Below are 18,992 nucleotides of genomic sequence, written 5' to 3'. Positions count from 1 at the left end.
GAGTCAGGGTTGCTGCTATAGAGAGTATGCGCGTGACATCATCATCAAACCCGGAAGTAATGCAGGAATGCCTACCTAGTGGCAAAAAACTACTTTCTGGCCTTGATAGCCCATATATCCAAACAGAAAAGTCCTATCTGATTGCATTAAACAACGTTAAACAATGTTAAACTCACTTTGCATGTTGCTTTGCCACTCGCTTTGCCACTCGATGTGCCATTCACTTTAAGCATGCGCATACCCTCTATTGCGCGTGTTGGCTCACTGGAAACACTCTGCTACACCAGTGGGTCTCAAAGTGTGCTTGAGTGGGTTCTAAATGGCCCCCGTACGAGTGTGTAACAAATGGAACCACATTCCATTTGTACACTCCCAGAGTTATGGGATTCCTTGAAATTAAAAAGTTTGAGAACCACTGCACACTAAATGGAACAGAGCCTTAATTAGTGTCATCGGTAACACCTGTGAAGGAAGTAGGGAAGTGGCCCGGCAGTAGGAAGAGTTATTCTGTGTGCATAGAGCCCATTAGACAGATCATCACAAGAGGAGGCAATGTACAATGAACATAAAGCACATGAGCACCAGAGCTCCTGGCAGTAGCTCAGGAAGTAAGCTGCAAATCATAAATGGTAAATGTCGGTGTAGCACCTTTATCCAAACGTGTTACAGTGTGCATTACAGTCACCCATTCATGCACACATTCACACACACCGATGGTGGAGGAAATCATGCAAGGCACCGACGACTAAGGATGTCCCGATAAAACATTTTTTACTCCCGATCGATCGATTTTGAGTATCTGCCGATACCGATTTTTCCTAATCCGATATTTATATTTTGTAGTCGAAACATGTTGTTTTTTTTCTAAATAAAGTACCTTGATTTTTATCCACCCTCTCCTCATCCTCAAGTGCTCGGATCGCCGCCTTTTCTCTAGTATTCCAGTCCCACAGATCTTTGAAGCACCAGTCTACAGTACTCTACACTACTTTTAAACTTTTATTGCACCTCCATCGAGCAGGTTGATTCTCTTCTTGTCACTATTATAGTTCAGTCAGATAACTCAACCAATATTTTATTATAGAATGAGAATACAAGTGTGGATATAATATTTCATCTTGGCGTTCCGAGCTGCTACAGTACATTTTTCTCCCTGCTCAGCACAATCATAAAGCCATCATTAAACATTAAGAGCAGGGAGATGGATATACAGTACGATAACAACCGCCCATGGGAGTTTGTTGTTTGTTTTTGTGTTCTTTTCTTTTGCTGTTGTACGTGTTACTTGTTTTGTTTTCTTTATTCATTCATGCTGTTAACATGGTTTATTGTGCTTTTTTGTCTTAAATAAAAAACATTTGATAACAAAAAAAAGCAACCGCCCATGGGGAACAGAACTGATCGCAGAGCCCACCCGGTGGTGCTGGGGTGGCGGTGGGAGCAAACAGCACATGACAACCAGGAACGCATTATGCAGAAAGAACGCAGAAACAGCGCAAACTTAAGGTCCTTTCAAACGGGCAGCCTAGTAATTAATTTTCAATGAGACCTGCGGTTTTTTTATCTGTAAACGTGCGGAGAAGTTGAGGTGCGACAACGCAGCCATATCGACTGACCAGACCTGGATTCTGTTTAGGTTTTTTTTTATATGCTCGTATGTCGTTGATCCAGGCGACAGCGTCTGCGTTAATCGATGCCCGTCTGAAAGGACCTTTAGGCGAGCTTAAATACCTCGCCCAATTGGTCAGCTGATTGCCACGTCAGCGTATGACGTATGGGTCTTGCATAACACTGTATAGACCCACATATTAATGCAGCGTATTAAGCACTCGAGTATATGCTGCCTGAACTAACTTTGCAAGCTATGCATCATTTGGTTGCATGTGCAAACATCCATGCAAATAAAATGTAGGTTGACCTCATGCACCTCACCAATATGAAACTGGGCTACTTCTCTTTACATCTGGATTTGAATTAAGCAGTATAGCCTTAGACTTGGCCTTGAATCTAGCTTTTAAACCTTTAGGGAATGGGTAAAATGGGGAAAATGAATGACTATTGCACTACTGCGCTGTGAAATCTGTACATTTCCTATGCCCCTTAAGGGGCTCATTAGCCAACACTAGCAGACTGTAGTTGTAGTTGGCGTGGCAGACCCCAGGTGTGGCTTTGTATGTGTGGTATAGTGAATGATAAGCAGCATCGTGCTAGAGAAAAGCTCCCTTGTTAAATAAACGTTTCTCTCTACCACTAACAGAGGTGGTAGGGTTGAGTCTGAAGTGAACTGCTTGAAACCTGCACTCTCTATGGCCAATTTATACAGGAAAACATGCCGGCTAGACACTTTGGTCACTGGACAGTAAATTAGGCGCTATTCTACAACTGGCAACTGCCCCCATATATATCCGAATATTTGGATGATTGTTGGGCAAGTTGCTAGATGATTTAAATATTCACATGCTTGATGTTTAAAAAAAATATTCCAATCCTTATCTCTGCATGCACACATGATGTGGCTATATGTCAAGGACCACATCTGCTGTTCAATCCACTTCCATGACACTGTGAGTATTTGGCAAGTGAGTGACTGTCTGGGGTACTTGAAATGTCCTCTGCACAAGAGGTGTGGGATTATAACCTGGAAGACGTTATTGCTAGTAGTATACACAGTAAGCCGTGGAACAACTGACCAGATCTATACTCTTGCAGGGATCCTGGAGAAGGCCTGGGAGTATGCATATCAGGTCTACATGTGTTTTGTGGATTTGGAGAAGGCATATGACCGGGTCCCCCGGGAGGTCTCGTGGGAGGTGCTGCGGGAGTATGGGGTGAGGGGGACCTTGTTGAGGGCCATCCAATCTCTGTACACCCAAAGCGAGAGCTGTGTTCGTGTGCTCGGGAGTAAGTCGGATTCGTTTCAGGTGGGGGTTGGCCGTTTACATTGTCACCTATCCTGATTTTCATGGACAGGATGTCGAGGAGAAGTCGTGGCGGAGAGGGTATACGGCTCGGTGAGCTAAGGGTTGCTTCACTGCTTTTTGCAGACGATGTGGTCATGATGGCACCATTGGTCCAAGACCTTCAGCTCTCACTGGACCGGTTCGCAGTCGAGTGTACGGCGGCTGGGATGAAGATCAGCCTCCCCAAATCTGAGGCCATGGTTCCCAGCAGGAAACCGATGGATCGTGCAGTCGAAATAGGGAATGAGACATTACCCCAGGTGAAGGAGTTCAAGTATCTCAGGGTCACAAGTTCACAAGTGAGGGGAGGACGGAGAAGGAGATCAGCCGGATAATCGGAGTGGCAGGGGCGGTATTGCAGTCGCTGCTCCGCACTGTTGTGACAAAAAGAGAGCTGAGCCAGAAGGCAAAGCTTTCTGTCTACCGAGCGATCTTCGTTCCTACCTATGGTCATGAAGTGTGGGTCATGACCGAAAGAATAAGGGCCGATTCATACTCCTATTTTACCGCTGTTTCGGCGCTGTAGTGCCGAAATGATTTCGGCTCGGGGGAAATTTTCAGTAGCACCGAAGAGCCGACTTTAGGACGGTCCCCGCCCCCCACCGAACCTCAAATGACGTCACATTGTAGGCTCTACAGAGCCGAACCGACTTTTATTCAGCTCTAAAATAGGAGTATGAATCGGCCCTAAGGTTGCGAATACAAGCGCTTGCCCAACATGGCAGCGCTCCCATTGATGTGATTGGAGAGACTGTATGCAAGTGGTGGTGATTGCTGATTGCTGATTCATAACTGGTGTGAGTGAGTGAGTGAGTGAGTGATCGGTTAGCCTCGGTCCCAGGCTCACTTAACTGCGAAAAAGAAGAGCCTGGTCACAACCTAGGACAAATAAGCTATCTAAGGCAGGACTTCCGCCGTGTAACCCCCCCCCGGAAGTTAACGTTTTTTGACCAATCGCAGCGTTGTGTTCCCGAAAATGTATTCCCGCTGAAATGATCATTGGGTGGGGACTAGTAAACACAGCCGCACCGCGTGACGTAGTTATCTTACACGCAACACTTCCGCCACTTCCGCTGATAGTCTTTTCAGCGTAGGTCTTGGCCAGGGTGGTGATCGGTGTGATGAGCTGTGACCTGATGCAGATGGCACCGTGACCATACAAAACAGGGATGCAAATACAGACAAATATAAACCTGGGTTACATATACATCTGGAGAGGCCATGTCACTGCTTAGGCAAATTAAAGATTAATGTTCAGTTCAATCCATGAGTCATGAGTTCGACTACATAAACACAGATGGCTTTCATTCATCAGATTTGGCACAGATGTCGTGTGTGTGTGTGTGTGTGTGTGCGCGTGCGTGCGTGCGTGCGTGCATGCGTGCGTGCGTGCGTGCGTGTGTGTGTGCGCACAAACTGTATCTTCTAGTACTGCATCTTCTGCAAAACTGCAGGATGGAGTCCAGAACATTAAAGAATATAATTTCCAGTGGTGGAAAGTAACTAAGTACATCTAAGTACAATTTTGAGTATTTCCAATTTCCAAAACCTTTACTTCTACTCCACTACATCCCGGAGGCAAATATTGTACTTTTACTCCACTGCACTTATTTGAAAACTTTAGTTGCACACATGGCAGAAGTCTCACAAGGCACAACTGCCAGTCAAAGTGACTGATCTCACTGATTGGACTGGTGAAAGACCCAGTGCAATTAAATGGTGTTGCTTTTTAATAACGTTGCTGTCGGGAGCAAACCACCTAACTACTTTTATTTTTCTTCCCATAAATCAGTGCTGTTGAACACCCTTCACGTCTGTGTGTTGGTTAAAAAATATTGAACCAATGGAAAGTAGTAAAAAGCACTTCGGAAGTAAGTAGGTCGGGAGTGGCGGATTGCCGGTATTAGTCGGTAACACACGGGTGTCTGTCCCCGTTACAACGCCCAGCCTAGACCCCTGGGAGGTGGAATGCTGAGGTGGAGCGCCACACATACCATCAGCTCCCAGTACTTCCCGCATTGCTGCACCCAAGCCGTGCCACTCATACACTGAGTTGGGACCGGGATTGAACCCATTAACTTGTGCAGTGATTTTCAACCATTTTCACCCCTAGTTTATATGCATTAGGCTACGGACCCCCATTTAATGGGATTTCTATCTCTGAGACCCCAATTTACATTGTAAAATCAATGTTAATTTAACTCCGAGAGTGTACAAATGGAACCGAACGGGTCCATTTGGTTCAATTTGTACACTCTCTGAGTTACAGACCCATAAGGGTCCATTTGGTTCCAAATTATCATTTAGCTGGGTCCCCCCTGGAACTCCCTCAAGTACCCCTGGGGGTCCCCGGACCCCACTTTGGGAAGCACTGGTTTAAGCTCTACTGACTGAGCTACCTGTATATTAACTCCAAACTGTTTGCAAAAGCAACTAACTCCACCACCTCTCCCCCTCTCATGCAAGTAATTGACAATATATAAAGTCACAACACCAACTTCTTTGACAAGGCAATATTGCGTTGGTTTCAAAATATAAGGTTTTCTTCGTTTCCTGAAAAAAATATTTTTTTCATTTTCTGAAAAATGAATATTTTAGAGTTAGGTGGTGTCTTCCGGACATCAGAGATAAGTCTAACATGCATAACTCTAATGCACTGCCAAGCAAGTATGTCCCTCTGCTTCCTAACTATCAATCATTTAGCTGAGAAACCCTTGGAACCCCCTCAAGGACCCCAGACCCCATTTGGAGAAGCACTTCGATAGCATTCGCAGACACATCTAAGCACACGTGGCCAGCTGCTGTGGGATGTTTGTTCTTTTCGGAGTAGTTAAAGTTACATTTTGGACATGGCAATGGAAAGGAAGACTGAAGAAGACCAACAGCTTTTAACATGATCATCAAGATGTGGGTGAGGCCCGGCTTTGTTTAAACTTGGTTTAAATCGCTCAACACTGGAACACTGAACTATTGTTTCCCCTCGACCAACGAGGTACTCGGACAGAATGAGTGATTGCATGGCCAATGCATGAGCCGGATAGCCATGAAATTAAGACTTGTGTGTGTGTGTGTGTGTGTGTGTGTGTGTGTGTGTGTGTGTGTGTGTGTGTGTGTGTGTGTGTGTGTGTGTGTGTGTGTGTGTGTGTGTGTGTGTACGTGCGTGCCACACATGTGTGTCGCGTGAGTAGGGCATCAATCCTCTAGTAGTTACTTTGAGTCCTGGCCTATATTCTACCCAGACGGCAAGACATCCATATTTGCATAATCATTGCCGGAGCGGCGGAGCCAATCCGGTTGATCCGGATTGTAATAGCCAGGGTCAATCCAAGCCACAATAGTTAATTAAGTTTGACTTGCAAGGGAACATGCTGTACATGTCCTGTTAATAGATAGAATAAAACAGATGGAAAAATTTGGGAAGGTACTTTGGCCCACTGGTTGCACGAATAGCCACACACACACACACACACACACACACACACACACACACACACACACACACACACACACACACACACACACACACACACACACACACACACACACACACACACACACACACACACACACACACACACACACACACACACACACACACACACACACACACACACACACACACACACACACACACACACACACACACACACACACACACACACACACACACACACACACACACACACACACACACACACACACACGTGCTGCCGGTTACAACTAACCCGTTACCAGGTTAAAACTCACCCGTGGCTCCGGACATGAGCGGCAGGTTAAAACGAACCCGTGGCAGGTTAAAACTAACCCGTGGCAGGTTAAAACTACCCCCCGACTCCGGACATGCGCGGCACGTTACTACAACTAACCCATGGTAGGTTAAAACTAACCCGTGGCTCCGGACATGAGCAGCAGGTTCAAACTAACCCTTGGCAGGTTAAAACTAACCCGTGGCAGGTTAAAACTACCCCCCGACTCCGGACATGCGCGGCACGTTACTACAACTAACCCGTGGCAGGTTGAAAACTAAAAATGTACGCGCGACCAACTCCTGCACAACCTCCGTCCATCCCTCCTCCCGCCGTTCTCACCTCGCTGACGTCGATGCCGTTGTTGACGGACCAGGTGGTCTGGAAGCACTCCATCATGCGCTGCTCCAGGGCCTTGGGCAGCCTGTGGACGCGGATGAAGTCCTTCAGGTCCTTGGTACGGGTGTGGTACAGAGAGCGACGGGAGTACATCCTCTGGATGATGGCCGTCACGTTGCCAAACACCACGGCGTGCATCAGCGCTGCGGAGGAGCATGAAGGACAGCAGGGACGTGCAGAGAGGGTTAGCGAGGCAGGGGCTGAAAAAGGGGTCACTTTTGGCCAAACATATCGAAAACAGCGGATCTACAAGCTCCCAACGCATCGCAGTTGGGAGCTTGTAGATCGGCTGTTTTCGGGGAGTGATCCGCCACCCCCACACTCTTTAGCGACTGAAGATGCTGCGTTATGACATGGATTTATACACGTCAGACAAACTCTTTTTTTTTAAATAGTTTTTATCCCACGATTTTGTAACCCATTTTTCACCCCTGTGTCAATTATCTAATTTGATCCTGGGCTCTACACACCCTCCGCCAACATAGTCCCCATATATGGAGGACATGGGGAGAGCAACGGACTTGAACTTTCATGCCTGAGTGTCCAAATTGCTCCTTTACACCTGACAGTGGGGAGTTTCCCTGGTTGGACGTAGTGCGTGGAAGGAACACGTTATTCCAACCAGTTCCTTTCCCCTCCATCAGGCGCCCCGGCTGGCCAGGGGGAGGCAGTTTAGAGACCAGGATTACTGCATGTTTTGTGAGGGTACCTAGCCTAGGGGACACAGGGAGAAAATGCAAACTCCACACAGAAAGGCCCTTTCGCCAACCCTGCCTCGGGTATGGGCACTGATGACGCGGAGGAGGAGCCTTCTAGCTGTGAGGCGACTGCACTCAAACTCTTTTCACGCAAAATGTTGCGTTCAAGTTCAGGAGACTTCGGAAAGAGGCAATTCTCCTGAATGCTGCTATGCATTTCGTTCACCATAGTAAATGCTGCATTCACGGTCCGATGAATTGAAAGAGCCCTGTTGTAAACAAGTCTAATGCTTTATCAGTGTGTCGTTGTATTGAGTTGTGCTTTCATGTGAAATGTACCCAGTCTGCAAACTGTTAATAAATACTTGGAATCAAGCATCAGAATCATGAATAACCCCTAGTTTGACATGTCACATGCTACTTAAAGCATAATTCAAATGTGAAATCTTTGCCATATATAGGTTTTCAATGGTACCCCAACGTTCAACCCCTGAATTGACCATGATCCAACATTTATATAAGAATCCATTTTTAATATGTTATTTGGATGACCCTAAGGATCATTAAAAACCTTGAACGATTACTATTGCAATTTATTTTGGGTCACGCCCCTTTTTAGCTTAGATTGACTGGCCTAAAGGGGAGATGGGGTGGTGCCGGCCGGGGTGCCCAAACTTCTCCATGCCAAGGACCCCTCTTACTAAGTGTGGTCCCAGGGGTCCTTGGGGGAGTTCTAGTGGGTCCCCAGCCAAACCAAATGGGCCCTTATGGGTCTGTAACGGGTCCATTTGGTTCCATTTGTACACTGAGTTAAATTAACATTCATTTTACAATACAAATTGGGGTCTCAGAGATAGAAATGCCATTAAATGACGGTCCGTAGACTGGGGGTCCTATAAATTAAACGGGTTGAAAATCACTGCTAGAGCCGTAAAAAATCTTCTCTTATGGGGGTCCCTTCATGGCATATCTCTCAAATGGGGGTCCAGCGGGCTAATTAGTGTCAATTTGGGGGTCCTTGACGTGAAAAAGTCTGGGAACCACTGCTATAGAGCGTCGCAGTCCCGCCCCCTTTCATGACGACGCCAGGCCCAGGAAATGAATCCCAATGCATTTTTCCCATAGACATTTCAAAACGTATTTATTTAAAGACCTTATAAGCGTCGTACGAAGCCAACTCATGTCGTGACAAATCATGACGACACACACAATATTTTGGACCAAACAAATAATTACAAAGAAGAAAAACAAAAAAAGTGTTGTAACCTGCCGTTTTTTTCTACTTTCTAATTCTTTGTTTGGCCCGAAAAATTGTGTTTGTTGTCATGATTTGTCACGACAAGAGTTGGCTTTGTCCGCGGCGTAAACGTCTTTAAATAAATACTTTCTGAAAAGTCTATGAGGAAAATGAACGGGGATTTCTTTTCCGGGTCTCTCGAGGGGGGCGGGACTGCGACGCTCTATAGACTATAGTACTTGCCCAGCTTTATTATTCCGTATAAACATTTTAACTATTGATTCCACATAAATCTTTTAGGTCATGTGGGTCAAAACACCACCATCATCACGTACTTATGCAAGACTCAAAGCTTGAAATTGTCAGTGCAGTGGTGCAGCCACACATGCAATTTCCCCAGAATTGCCTTTCTAGTTATTTGTTTTTTGCATTTCCATGTTCCTCTCTTTTATAATTGCCCCCCCTGGCGCCCCCTAGCTGTACCAGCGGGGGCTCATCAACGGCCCCCCCCTTTGAAGAGCTCTGGGGTAGACTCTACCCGCTGGAGCGCGGGAGGAGGAGAGACCGCGTAATGGAGACTCAGAGAGGGAGAGAGAGAGAGAGAGAGAGAGAGAGAGAGAGAGAGAGAGAGAGAGAGAGAGAGAGAGAGAGAGAGAGAGAGAGATAAAAAGAGGAAAACAGTTTGTGGGATAACACGGCAGGGGATCAGCAGTGAGGGATAAAAGGATGAAGAGAGGGAAAGAGAGACGGAGGAATATGTAGACACAGAGAGAGGGGTGGATTTACGGAACAGAGAGATAGTATAGTGAGAGAGAATGAATGACGGAGCGGGGAAGAAGAGAGAGGGACAGATGGACAGACAGATGCCCCACACAGAGGAGAGCCTTCCAGACAGACAAACAACAATATACTCTCTCTTGAACGTCATGAATAATGCATTCCATTTTTAATTCCTTCTCCTGCGCTGTGAATGAATGACTGTCTTGGCAGGGCTCAGTGGGCAGGGAAAAGGAAGATCTTGAAGTGTGTGTGTGTGCGTGTGCGTGTGCGTGTGTGTGTGTGTGTGTGTGTGCGCGTACGCACACGTACGTGTGTGACTGCTTATGTGTGTGAGTGTGCGCGTGCATGTGTGTTATCATATTTTCTTTAATTATTCAGTCTTTCGTGGTTGGGATGGGATGTGCAGTGTGGATCACTTTGACCGAATTTGTTCTCTCAAAATCTCTTTAATCTCATCAATAGAGCTTATTTGAAATTAAAATTGAACAGAGAGAGAGAGAGAGAGAGAGAGAGAGAGAGAATTAGGGGGGGGGGGGGGAGAGCTTTGGTAAGTCAATGAGGAGAGAGAGAGTGTGGAAAAGAGAGAGGAATGAAAATGTGATGAAAATAATGATTTTCATCACCTCTATGGCAATTTACCTGTAAGCTATCAAACCATTCATCTGAAGAATACATCGATAAAGATGGTTTAAGCAAAAGCTGAACAAATCCTCAATTTAATTCCTGATGTGATCAAACCAATTATCCTGATATGATCATCATTTATGGGCAACACCGTTTGGCGTTCACCCTGGCAGAGTTCTGCCTGATTTACACCACCGTGCAACCGTGTCCGGCACAGAAAACACAAATAGCAGAATAGAAATAGCAGATAACATGTCGCATTGCGACACGTTGGGATCGTTATACGTGGGGAATGGAACTCAATTAGTGCCTTGCCCTATTGAGCTGGAAGTTTGATTAAAGATAAACTTAATATAAGTTAATTAACACGAATCCTATGGTGCTATTGTGAGGCAGAACTGAAGTGTGGAAATCGGACACTTCCCGATGCGATCTGTGTCAAGAATCGAGCTCAGCATGTCTCCAAGAATCGAGCTCAGCATGTCTCCAAGAATCGAGCTCAGCATGTCTCCCAGTGCTGGAAGGCCGGTTTTGATGAGGTTTATGCATGATATGTCATGTCATGTCATGTCACGTCATGCAGAGCTGTGTGTTACGTTATTTACTGTTGCTTAACCTCCTTACTATTTTTGAACCATTGCTCATCCTTAATTGCTATGGCACCATAAATCCCAGTTGGAACACAAGGAAGAGGCAACCAGTGTGTGTGCGTGCGTGCGTGCGTGCGTGCGTGCGTGCGTGCGTGCGTGCGTGCGTGCGTGCGTGCGTGCGTGCGTGCGTGCGTGCGTAAACAGCAGTGATTCTCAACTGCCAAACTGACCCCCAGTTTGATATGCATTCAGGCCACGGAACCCCATTTCATTTTCATTTCTGCAACCCCAATCCACACTGAGAAGTCCTCAGTGTGGCCTTATCTTCTGCACAGAGCTAAGAGGCTTCGAAGCCTCTCCGCACCGAGGCGCAATGCTCATTACTATTTTAACGCACTTCTCATTTTTAGACTTCTGTGTTGTCTTCTAGATGCCAAATGATCTTGTGTGTGTGCAAGCTGCGGTCTTAACCCATTCAGGACGGGAACCCCTTTTGGTGTTTTAAGCATTTGTATATGTTGTAGAGAGCGTCGCAGTCCCGCCCCCTTTCAAAACGACGAGTGGCCCAGGAAATAATTCCCCATACATTTTCCTTACGTTTCAAAGTATTTATTTAAAGACGTTTACGTCGCGGACAAAGCCAAAACATGACAATAAACACAATGTTTTGGGCTGATCAAATAATTAGTAGAAGAAGAAAAACAAAACAAAAAGTGTTGTACCCTGCCCTTTTTTTCTTCTTACTAATTATTTGATCCGCCCAAAACATTGTGTTCATTGTCATGATTTGTCACAAGAGTAAACGTCTTGAACAGGGGAATTATTTCCAGGGCCCTCGTCGGGGGCGGGACTGCGACGCTCTATGCTTTATCTTTTGAAAAATATATTTTCTTTTTAACGAACGTTTTTAACTCAAATCTTTGCTTCTGGTGGGGGGGGGGGGGCGTCCCGTCCCTGGAACAACATATTTTCAGATGGGTCGACGGCCAATTACATATAATTAGACATTTGTAGAATGTGGTCTCAGTCCTAAATGGGTTAAATGAAAAATGGCTATGCCAACTCCAAACAGCTTCAACGATGCCAGCACTATTTAAAGATGGAGTGCTTTGATTCCCCCTGTAATTACGACCGGGTGCTATGATTATACTAGGATGCTTTTTTCCACCTTATCACCACCCACCTGTTGATAATGGGGGAGGGGTTAGGGTTATGATGTCACTAAAGTGATGTATCTTTATTGGGCCTTTTGACTAAAACGCTGTCAAGAAGAAACCAAAAATACACAGGGAAGACATATTTGAATATTATAATCACACCTGGGGATCTATTAAAGTAATATTAACTCCACAGGAGCCTCTCCTGTTTCAGCGTGAGGCAGCTTGATGCACAAGTACACCCCCTGGACATGACGCTAGTATGTCGCAGGGACTTACCCCCAATCCAACCCTTGATGCTGGTAAATGGTAAATGAAATGGTGCATTTATATAGCGCCTTTATCCAAGGCGCTTTACATAGATTGTGCATTACATTCACCCATTCACACACACATTCATACACCGATTGCGGCGGAAGCCATGCAAGGTACCAACCAGCACATCGGGAGTACCAATTAAGCAGGGAGGCACTGGGTCCCAATTTTTCAGAGTCTTTGGTATGACTCTGCCGGGGATCGAACCCCGACCTCCCAGTCTCAGGGCGGACACTCTAACCACAAGGCCACTGAGCTGGTGTGTTAACTCCAGCATGTTAACTCCATAGACGCATACAAAAGAGAAAAAGTACAAAAATCACGGCATTCCATCTTTAACACCACTGAATGCGAAAACAGAACTTAAAGGAGGGGGACCTTACTCTGCATAACAGATTTGCCTACCAGGAAATTACCCCCCCCCCCTCACCTTCTCGTTCCATTTGTACACTCATTTGGTTACAGACCCGTACGCGTCGTACTCCAGCAAGGACCCAGAGCCAACGTTGAGAAACAGTGGTGTGTAGCCAGCCAACCTCTAAGCTGGCTGATGGTGGGGGGCTTCATTTGCGAGTCTTGACAGACAGGGGGCTTAACATGGGAACTGCTCCCAACCCATCGCTATAGCATCCACCTCACCCACTCCCCACCATCGCTACCACAACACGTTCCCCACAGCCTGAGCTGCTGTCCTGTTGCCATGGAGACGTGCTTTTTCCTTTTATACATTTTTTATCTTTCTAAATTTTTTTTTCTCCCCAATTTAGTCGTTATGCAAATTCCTCCCGTGTGTGTAATAGTCCCTGTGTCTGTCTGCCAACCCCTAATGTGTTTTTTACTGGGAGGGTAAAATGCGTGCAGAGGAACACACACATGCCTCCCCGCTATCCGCTCCCTGTAAACGTGTCCCCCGACCAGAGAGACTATACCGTCTCAAGTTTCGCTAGTGCACCGACCAGGCAAACGCGTCCGGATTGTGTTAACATGCATGGGCCGCTGCTTCATTTATATACATACATACATTTTGAACCTTATAGCTTGTAGGCATGCTTATGTATCACTGCCAGAACTAATGAAGTTAGGCATGGGACACATCGCTTCATGGTAATTTCTTGCGTGCTATAGCAAAGTGCTCAAGGACCTGCCCCCTATAGGAGAGCTCCTGCTCAAATAAACAACCATCACGCTGACAGATTTTCGTTGCAAATTGAAGATCCGTCTTGAGAGATTAGACCTGTGTGACCCTTGCGGGGCTTAGTGGTCGCATCTCCTGTATTAGTGCAGGACAGGAGAGGAGACGTAGCCCACTAGAATGTCCTCAACTGACCAGCTTAGTTACACTCCTGGACTCTTGAACCGCATGCTAATGACACGGCGAGTGGGCGCATGGGTGGGCGACTACAAGTCTGGGTTGTGATGTAAAATTGAGCGGGAGATCGAGTTAAAAAGCGCAACGTTTCTCAAATGGACTGTGGCACATCACGAACCGTGGAGTAATTCATCAAGAACCGGAAAAGCAATTTACATGAGAGTATTTGAGGTAGGATTTGTTTCTTTGCTGATGGAGTCTAGAAACCGTTTTCCAAAAGAGAGAAAAATAATCTCCCATAACAATTTATACGCTCTTTAGTTGACCCAACTTGACCGGGGTCGGCTCTGTTTTTGGTTGCCCCCCCCCCCCCCCCCCATGCCCCTTCTGCACTAAATCTGTGCCAAAATAACGCTATTTTCAACTGGTAAAAAGGAATATTACCATAATATTACTAAACTACCATATGCACAGGAAATGAGAAAACATGCTATGGCAAAACACTACGGTATTTGAAGCAAATCATGGTTCTCCATCAACACTTCATTGCCCTAGAGAGGGTGTAATCTCCCCAAGTTACTATCCCAAAAGGGAAATGTTTTGAATAGAGCAACTCAATACCATGCAAGTATGTGGACTAAACAATTAATTGTCTTACTGGCCGTTCCTATAAATGGAAGGCATTTGCTTATACCTACTTCGGTACACATCATTTTATGTCTTGTTACATTTTATTTTTTTATATTGGCACTGAAATATAAATAAGATGATTGTCAATTGAATAGGTGCAATATAGTTAAAATTTTGGAGTTTTTAATGGGGTTACTTTTATGCGAGTATGATGTATATTTGAAGGATACTGCATTGACGTTTTGAAAGTGTGTTTAAGTGGGCTGACATCATTCTTTTGGTGAATACATAGCCGCCCTCTACACAGGGGGGGATGATTGTCTGCAATATCAAAGAGGCAATTTCTTACTTTTTACTATGCTCTGATGAAAGCTCTCTCGCCGAAATGTGCTAGCCTGAGCCCTGAGGTACTGCCGTGATAAAGACAGTCGTGCAAGCACATCTAAGGGCCGATTCATACTATTTTAGAGCCGAATAAAAGTCGGTTCGGCTCTGTAGAGCCTACAATGTGACATCATTTGAGGTTCGGGGGGACGGATACCGTCCTAAAGTCGGCTCTTCGGTGCTACTGAAAATTTCTGACGAGCCGAAATCATTTCGGAAGTACAGCGCCGAAACATCGGTAAAATAGGAGTATGAATCGGCCCTTTTTCTTTGGAGCGCTGCCATTTCAAACTTTGTGGTCCCCCTCCCCCCAAGTTTAATATTAATTATTAACATAATGTTCTCATCATTATCTCCCCCTTTCTTTTTTTAAAGGTTATCAACCAAAAAGGATCTCTATGTACTGTACCAACCACTAATCTAACTATAAATGCACACAGTGTGTGTGTGTGTGTGTACGTGTCGTAATCCAATGTAATTCGAGAACCGCTCGCCCCACCGACTTCATATCCGACCATAGAGTATATATATAATAGAGACTGAACTGGCGCGAAGCTCCGCCCCCCCAGCTATTCATGTCAGTGGAAGTTGCTCAGTGGCGTTTTGAAGCACCCGGAAGACTGCCGGAAGTCCCTCCCAGGACCTCAACTTTGAGGTCCTGAGTGACGTAGGGCAACCGAGCGCTCAGCGTTAAAGCCCAGCTGCACGGGGTTTCCCGGTCATGAATCCACGGGTCCGCCTGTAGTCCCTCCTCCTACCACTAGGACCCAGAGCTTCAACGTTGGAAAGCCTGCCTGCCCCCTTGTATCCGACACACGCGTTCCACACAGGGAGTGCAGTGCCTGGTGTCGAGTCAGTCTCACCCACACCCCCAAAAGGCCTCTACCCAGGCTCTGGACAGGGCCCATATATGGAGCTGGCCTGTTCTGACTCCATGCCTGACAATGAACTCCATATATGGGCATAAAAGGGACATAATATCTGGGTGGGGCATGCATTTCCAACTTGCATCGTTCCAATTAGGCCAGTGCCCCAACGGGCACCACTCTAGTAGTTTTAAATGCTGCGTTGCCTGGTGTCTCTGCCAGTTAGTACACAGACCATATCATAACCTCAACATTATGCATGGAGGACTGAGTGATAAAACATTTTATTTTAACTTGTTTATTGCCATTATAGAATCATTTACAGGCAATTTCATTTCATTTTACAATACATGTTCCATTTGAGTGACTGTGATAATTTGACTCCTGTTTTCTCTCTCTCTCTTTGCTTGGTTTCCTGCCTCTCTATACTCCTCTATCTGAAATAAAGCATAAAATACCCAAAACAAATCTTTTTTATTTTGTTGATTGATTGGACATGGCTAGAACACGACCGCAGTGTGTACAAGCGTGCGTGATCTGGACAGCCCCGTAACAACAATTTAGACTGGAGAGTGCAGCGGAGCGACCCGCTGCTGTCTGCGGTTAACCCATTTAGGCCTGACCTCAAAATTTAAAAAAAAATCTTCTAAATCCTCCAGTTTACTGAAATAAATGTTTTCACGATTTTTCAAAAATAGCAGACCTACAAGCTCGTAGCGCGCCACTCGGTGGCGCGCTATGAGCTTGTAGATCTGCTATTTTTCAATAGCCAAAGCATAACACCATAAGGGGTTCCCGCCCAAAATGGGTTAATTGCAAAGCAAATCAGCGTGTCGACAACACTAAATCCGAACACTTCCACATCGTCCCCCCCCCCCCCCCCGTTTCACTCTCGCATCCCCCATCTCTCCCTCCCCGTCTCTCTCACCTACCCCTATCTAATTCTAATTTCTCTCTCTCTGTTCCACACTTCAACCAACTCACTCATTCTCCATCAGTCTCTTTCTATCTATCAATCATCTTCATATTGCCTTTTTGTTCTCCTCTGCCTCCCCCCCCTCCCCCATCTCTGTGGACCATCAGATTGTAAACAGTCAGATCAAAAGGAGAATCAAAGCGTTCCTTCCCCGAGACTTCAAACCACAGCTAGTTGTCATTCCATGCTGGACCTATCCTCCTCGCAGAAAGCGTGTGCAGGCTCCATGTCTAGCTGATTATCTGCCTTCCTCTGTCTCAATCCCTGTTGTGACTCAGGCCTAGTCACTGAGTCACCCGTTAATAAGCACATACAGATACAATACGGGACATGAGGTCCTGGTCGTTTGCGCCGGGAATAGAACAGGCGTCACTTGACATGGCTCCTCATTTTGTCATTGTCGAGGTGTTCACGAGAGTTAAAGCTACAATGCAGAACTTTTTTCTTACGGCAGGTCGCATTTACTATGAAATCATCCCTGATGATGTCACGTGATGTCACGAGACCTGGGCTTATTTAAAATAAATGGTGCATTTATATAGCGCCTTTATCCAAGGCGCTTTACATAGATTGTGCATTACATTCACCCATTCACACACACATTCATACACCGATTGCGGCGGAAGCCATGCAAGGTACCAACCAGCACATCAGGAGCAATTTGGGGTTCAGTGTCTTGCCCAAGGACACTTCGACATGTAGACAGGAGGAGCCGGGATTCGAACCGCCGACCCATGGATCATTGGACGACCTGCTCTACCTCTTGAGCCACAGTCGCTCCTCATTTGTCATTGTTGAGGTGTTCACGAGAGTTAAAGCTACAATGCAGAACCTTTTTCTTACAGCGGGTCGCATTTACTATGACATCAGCCCTGATGATGTCACGTGATGTCACGAGACCTGGGCTTATTTGGGGGCATTCCCATGAATGGGGATAATGAGTGACTGACGGGAAATTAACCATTTCATAGTAAATGCGACCTGCGGTCGCAATTACTGTACCAAAAACACATAAAGAGCTAGCCCTGAATAACCATAACAAGTCTGTTCAAATGGAACCAAATGGACTCGTGAGATCCATTTGCATACTCTCAGAGTGAAGGGAGTCCTTGCAAATAAAACATTTGAGGGCCTGGGCCATGGCTCAGTGGTCCAGGCACCTTGGCTGGTAATCCAGTCTGGCAGTGTGCCGTGGGTTCGACTCCTGATCCCGACGGCCTTTACTGCATGTCTTCCCCCCATCTCTCTCCCCATTTTCCTGTCAGCCTACTGTCTGTCCCTCCATAAAAAAATAAAATAAAACATTTGAGAACCACTAGTTGGACTCCTAATAGTATAGTGTCGTGCCATAGTGTCGTAGTAAGTGTGTCACACATATTCCGAAGAAAACCTGGAGACTTCGCATTCAGCAATTGTGTTATGATCAAAATAAGAACATTATAATGGTGTGTAAAAAAATTATTTGCCATGGACAAGACCAAGTCGTTGCCACGGACACATTTGTCTGTGTACGGACATGTTGATGACCCCTGGCACTTAAACATTTGAACCCCAGCATCCCTATTCCGGGGGGAACATTTTGCTAGGAATGTGTCGCGCTGGTCAATAATGTGACACAGAGGGCGCAGCCGGCATTAAAGGTAAAACAGCGTATAGGTAGCGAGAACCACTGATCTAAGTCAGGGGTTCTCAACCCGTGGGTCGCGACCCCTCTGGGGGTCGCCAAATTATTTTAGGGGGTCCCCAAATTATTAAAAAAAAAAAAAAAAAAAAAAAGATTGTTTTAAAAAAAAAAAATCCACGGTTTTAAAAAAATAGCAGACCTACAAGCTCGTAGCGCGCCACTCGGTGGCGCGCTATGAGCTTGTAGATCTGCTATTTTTCAATAGCTAAATTATAACAATGCTTAAAACACCAAAAGGGGTTCCCGCCCAAAATGGTTTAAGGTTATTGTAGCAGTCGGGGGGTCCCGAGACATTGCCAAAGCATTTCCGGGGGTCCCCGGCCAAAAACGTTGAGAACCCCTGATCTAAGTGACTGTGTCAATAGTCTTAAATAAAAACTGATGTCTAGATCACATGCTGTAAAGACAAACCCTCAAAAGCTTTTGACCGACAGTCCGTGCAGTCACTCTCCTCCGGATTTGTGCCTTTCTTTAGTCAGTTTTTGGAAAGCGGAGATAGTTGTGAGGGAACGCGCAGGACTCGACGTCGTCCATATGGTGAACACTGATGTGTTCTGTTCAGCTGTGCCACGTGCTAATTGGCGGGCGTTTAAACATGTCCTTCAGGGCTACTGTGCCAGCTGTGCGATCTGTTTGA

General features: G+C 45.9%; 1 protein-coding gene across 1 annotated transcript in view; it reads right to left on the bottom strand.

Annotated features, from left to right (window-relative positions):
- The window catches only part of LOC306917324 (voltage-gated delayed rectifier potassium channel KCNH8-like), a 92,711-nt gene that overhangs the window by 27,063 nt on the left and 46,656 nt on the right, over window positions 1-18,992 (bottom strand). The window contains exon 10 of the mRNA XM_079495498.1: window positions 7,049-7,248. Coding sequence (XP_079351624.1) covers window positions 7,049-7,248 — 200 coding nt within the window. The remainder of the gene's footprint in view (window positions 1-7,048; window positions 7,249-18,992) is intronic.

This window comes from Electrona antarctica, assembly GCF_951216825.1.
Source record: "Electrona antarctica genome assembly, chromosome: 24".
NCBI lineage: Eukaryota > Metazoa > Chordata > Actinopteri > Myctophiformes > Myctophidae > Electrona > Electrona antarctica.
This window is presented reverse-complemented; position numbering and strand designations above follow the sequence as displayed.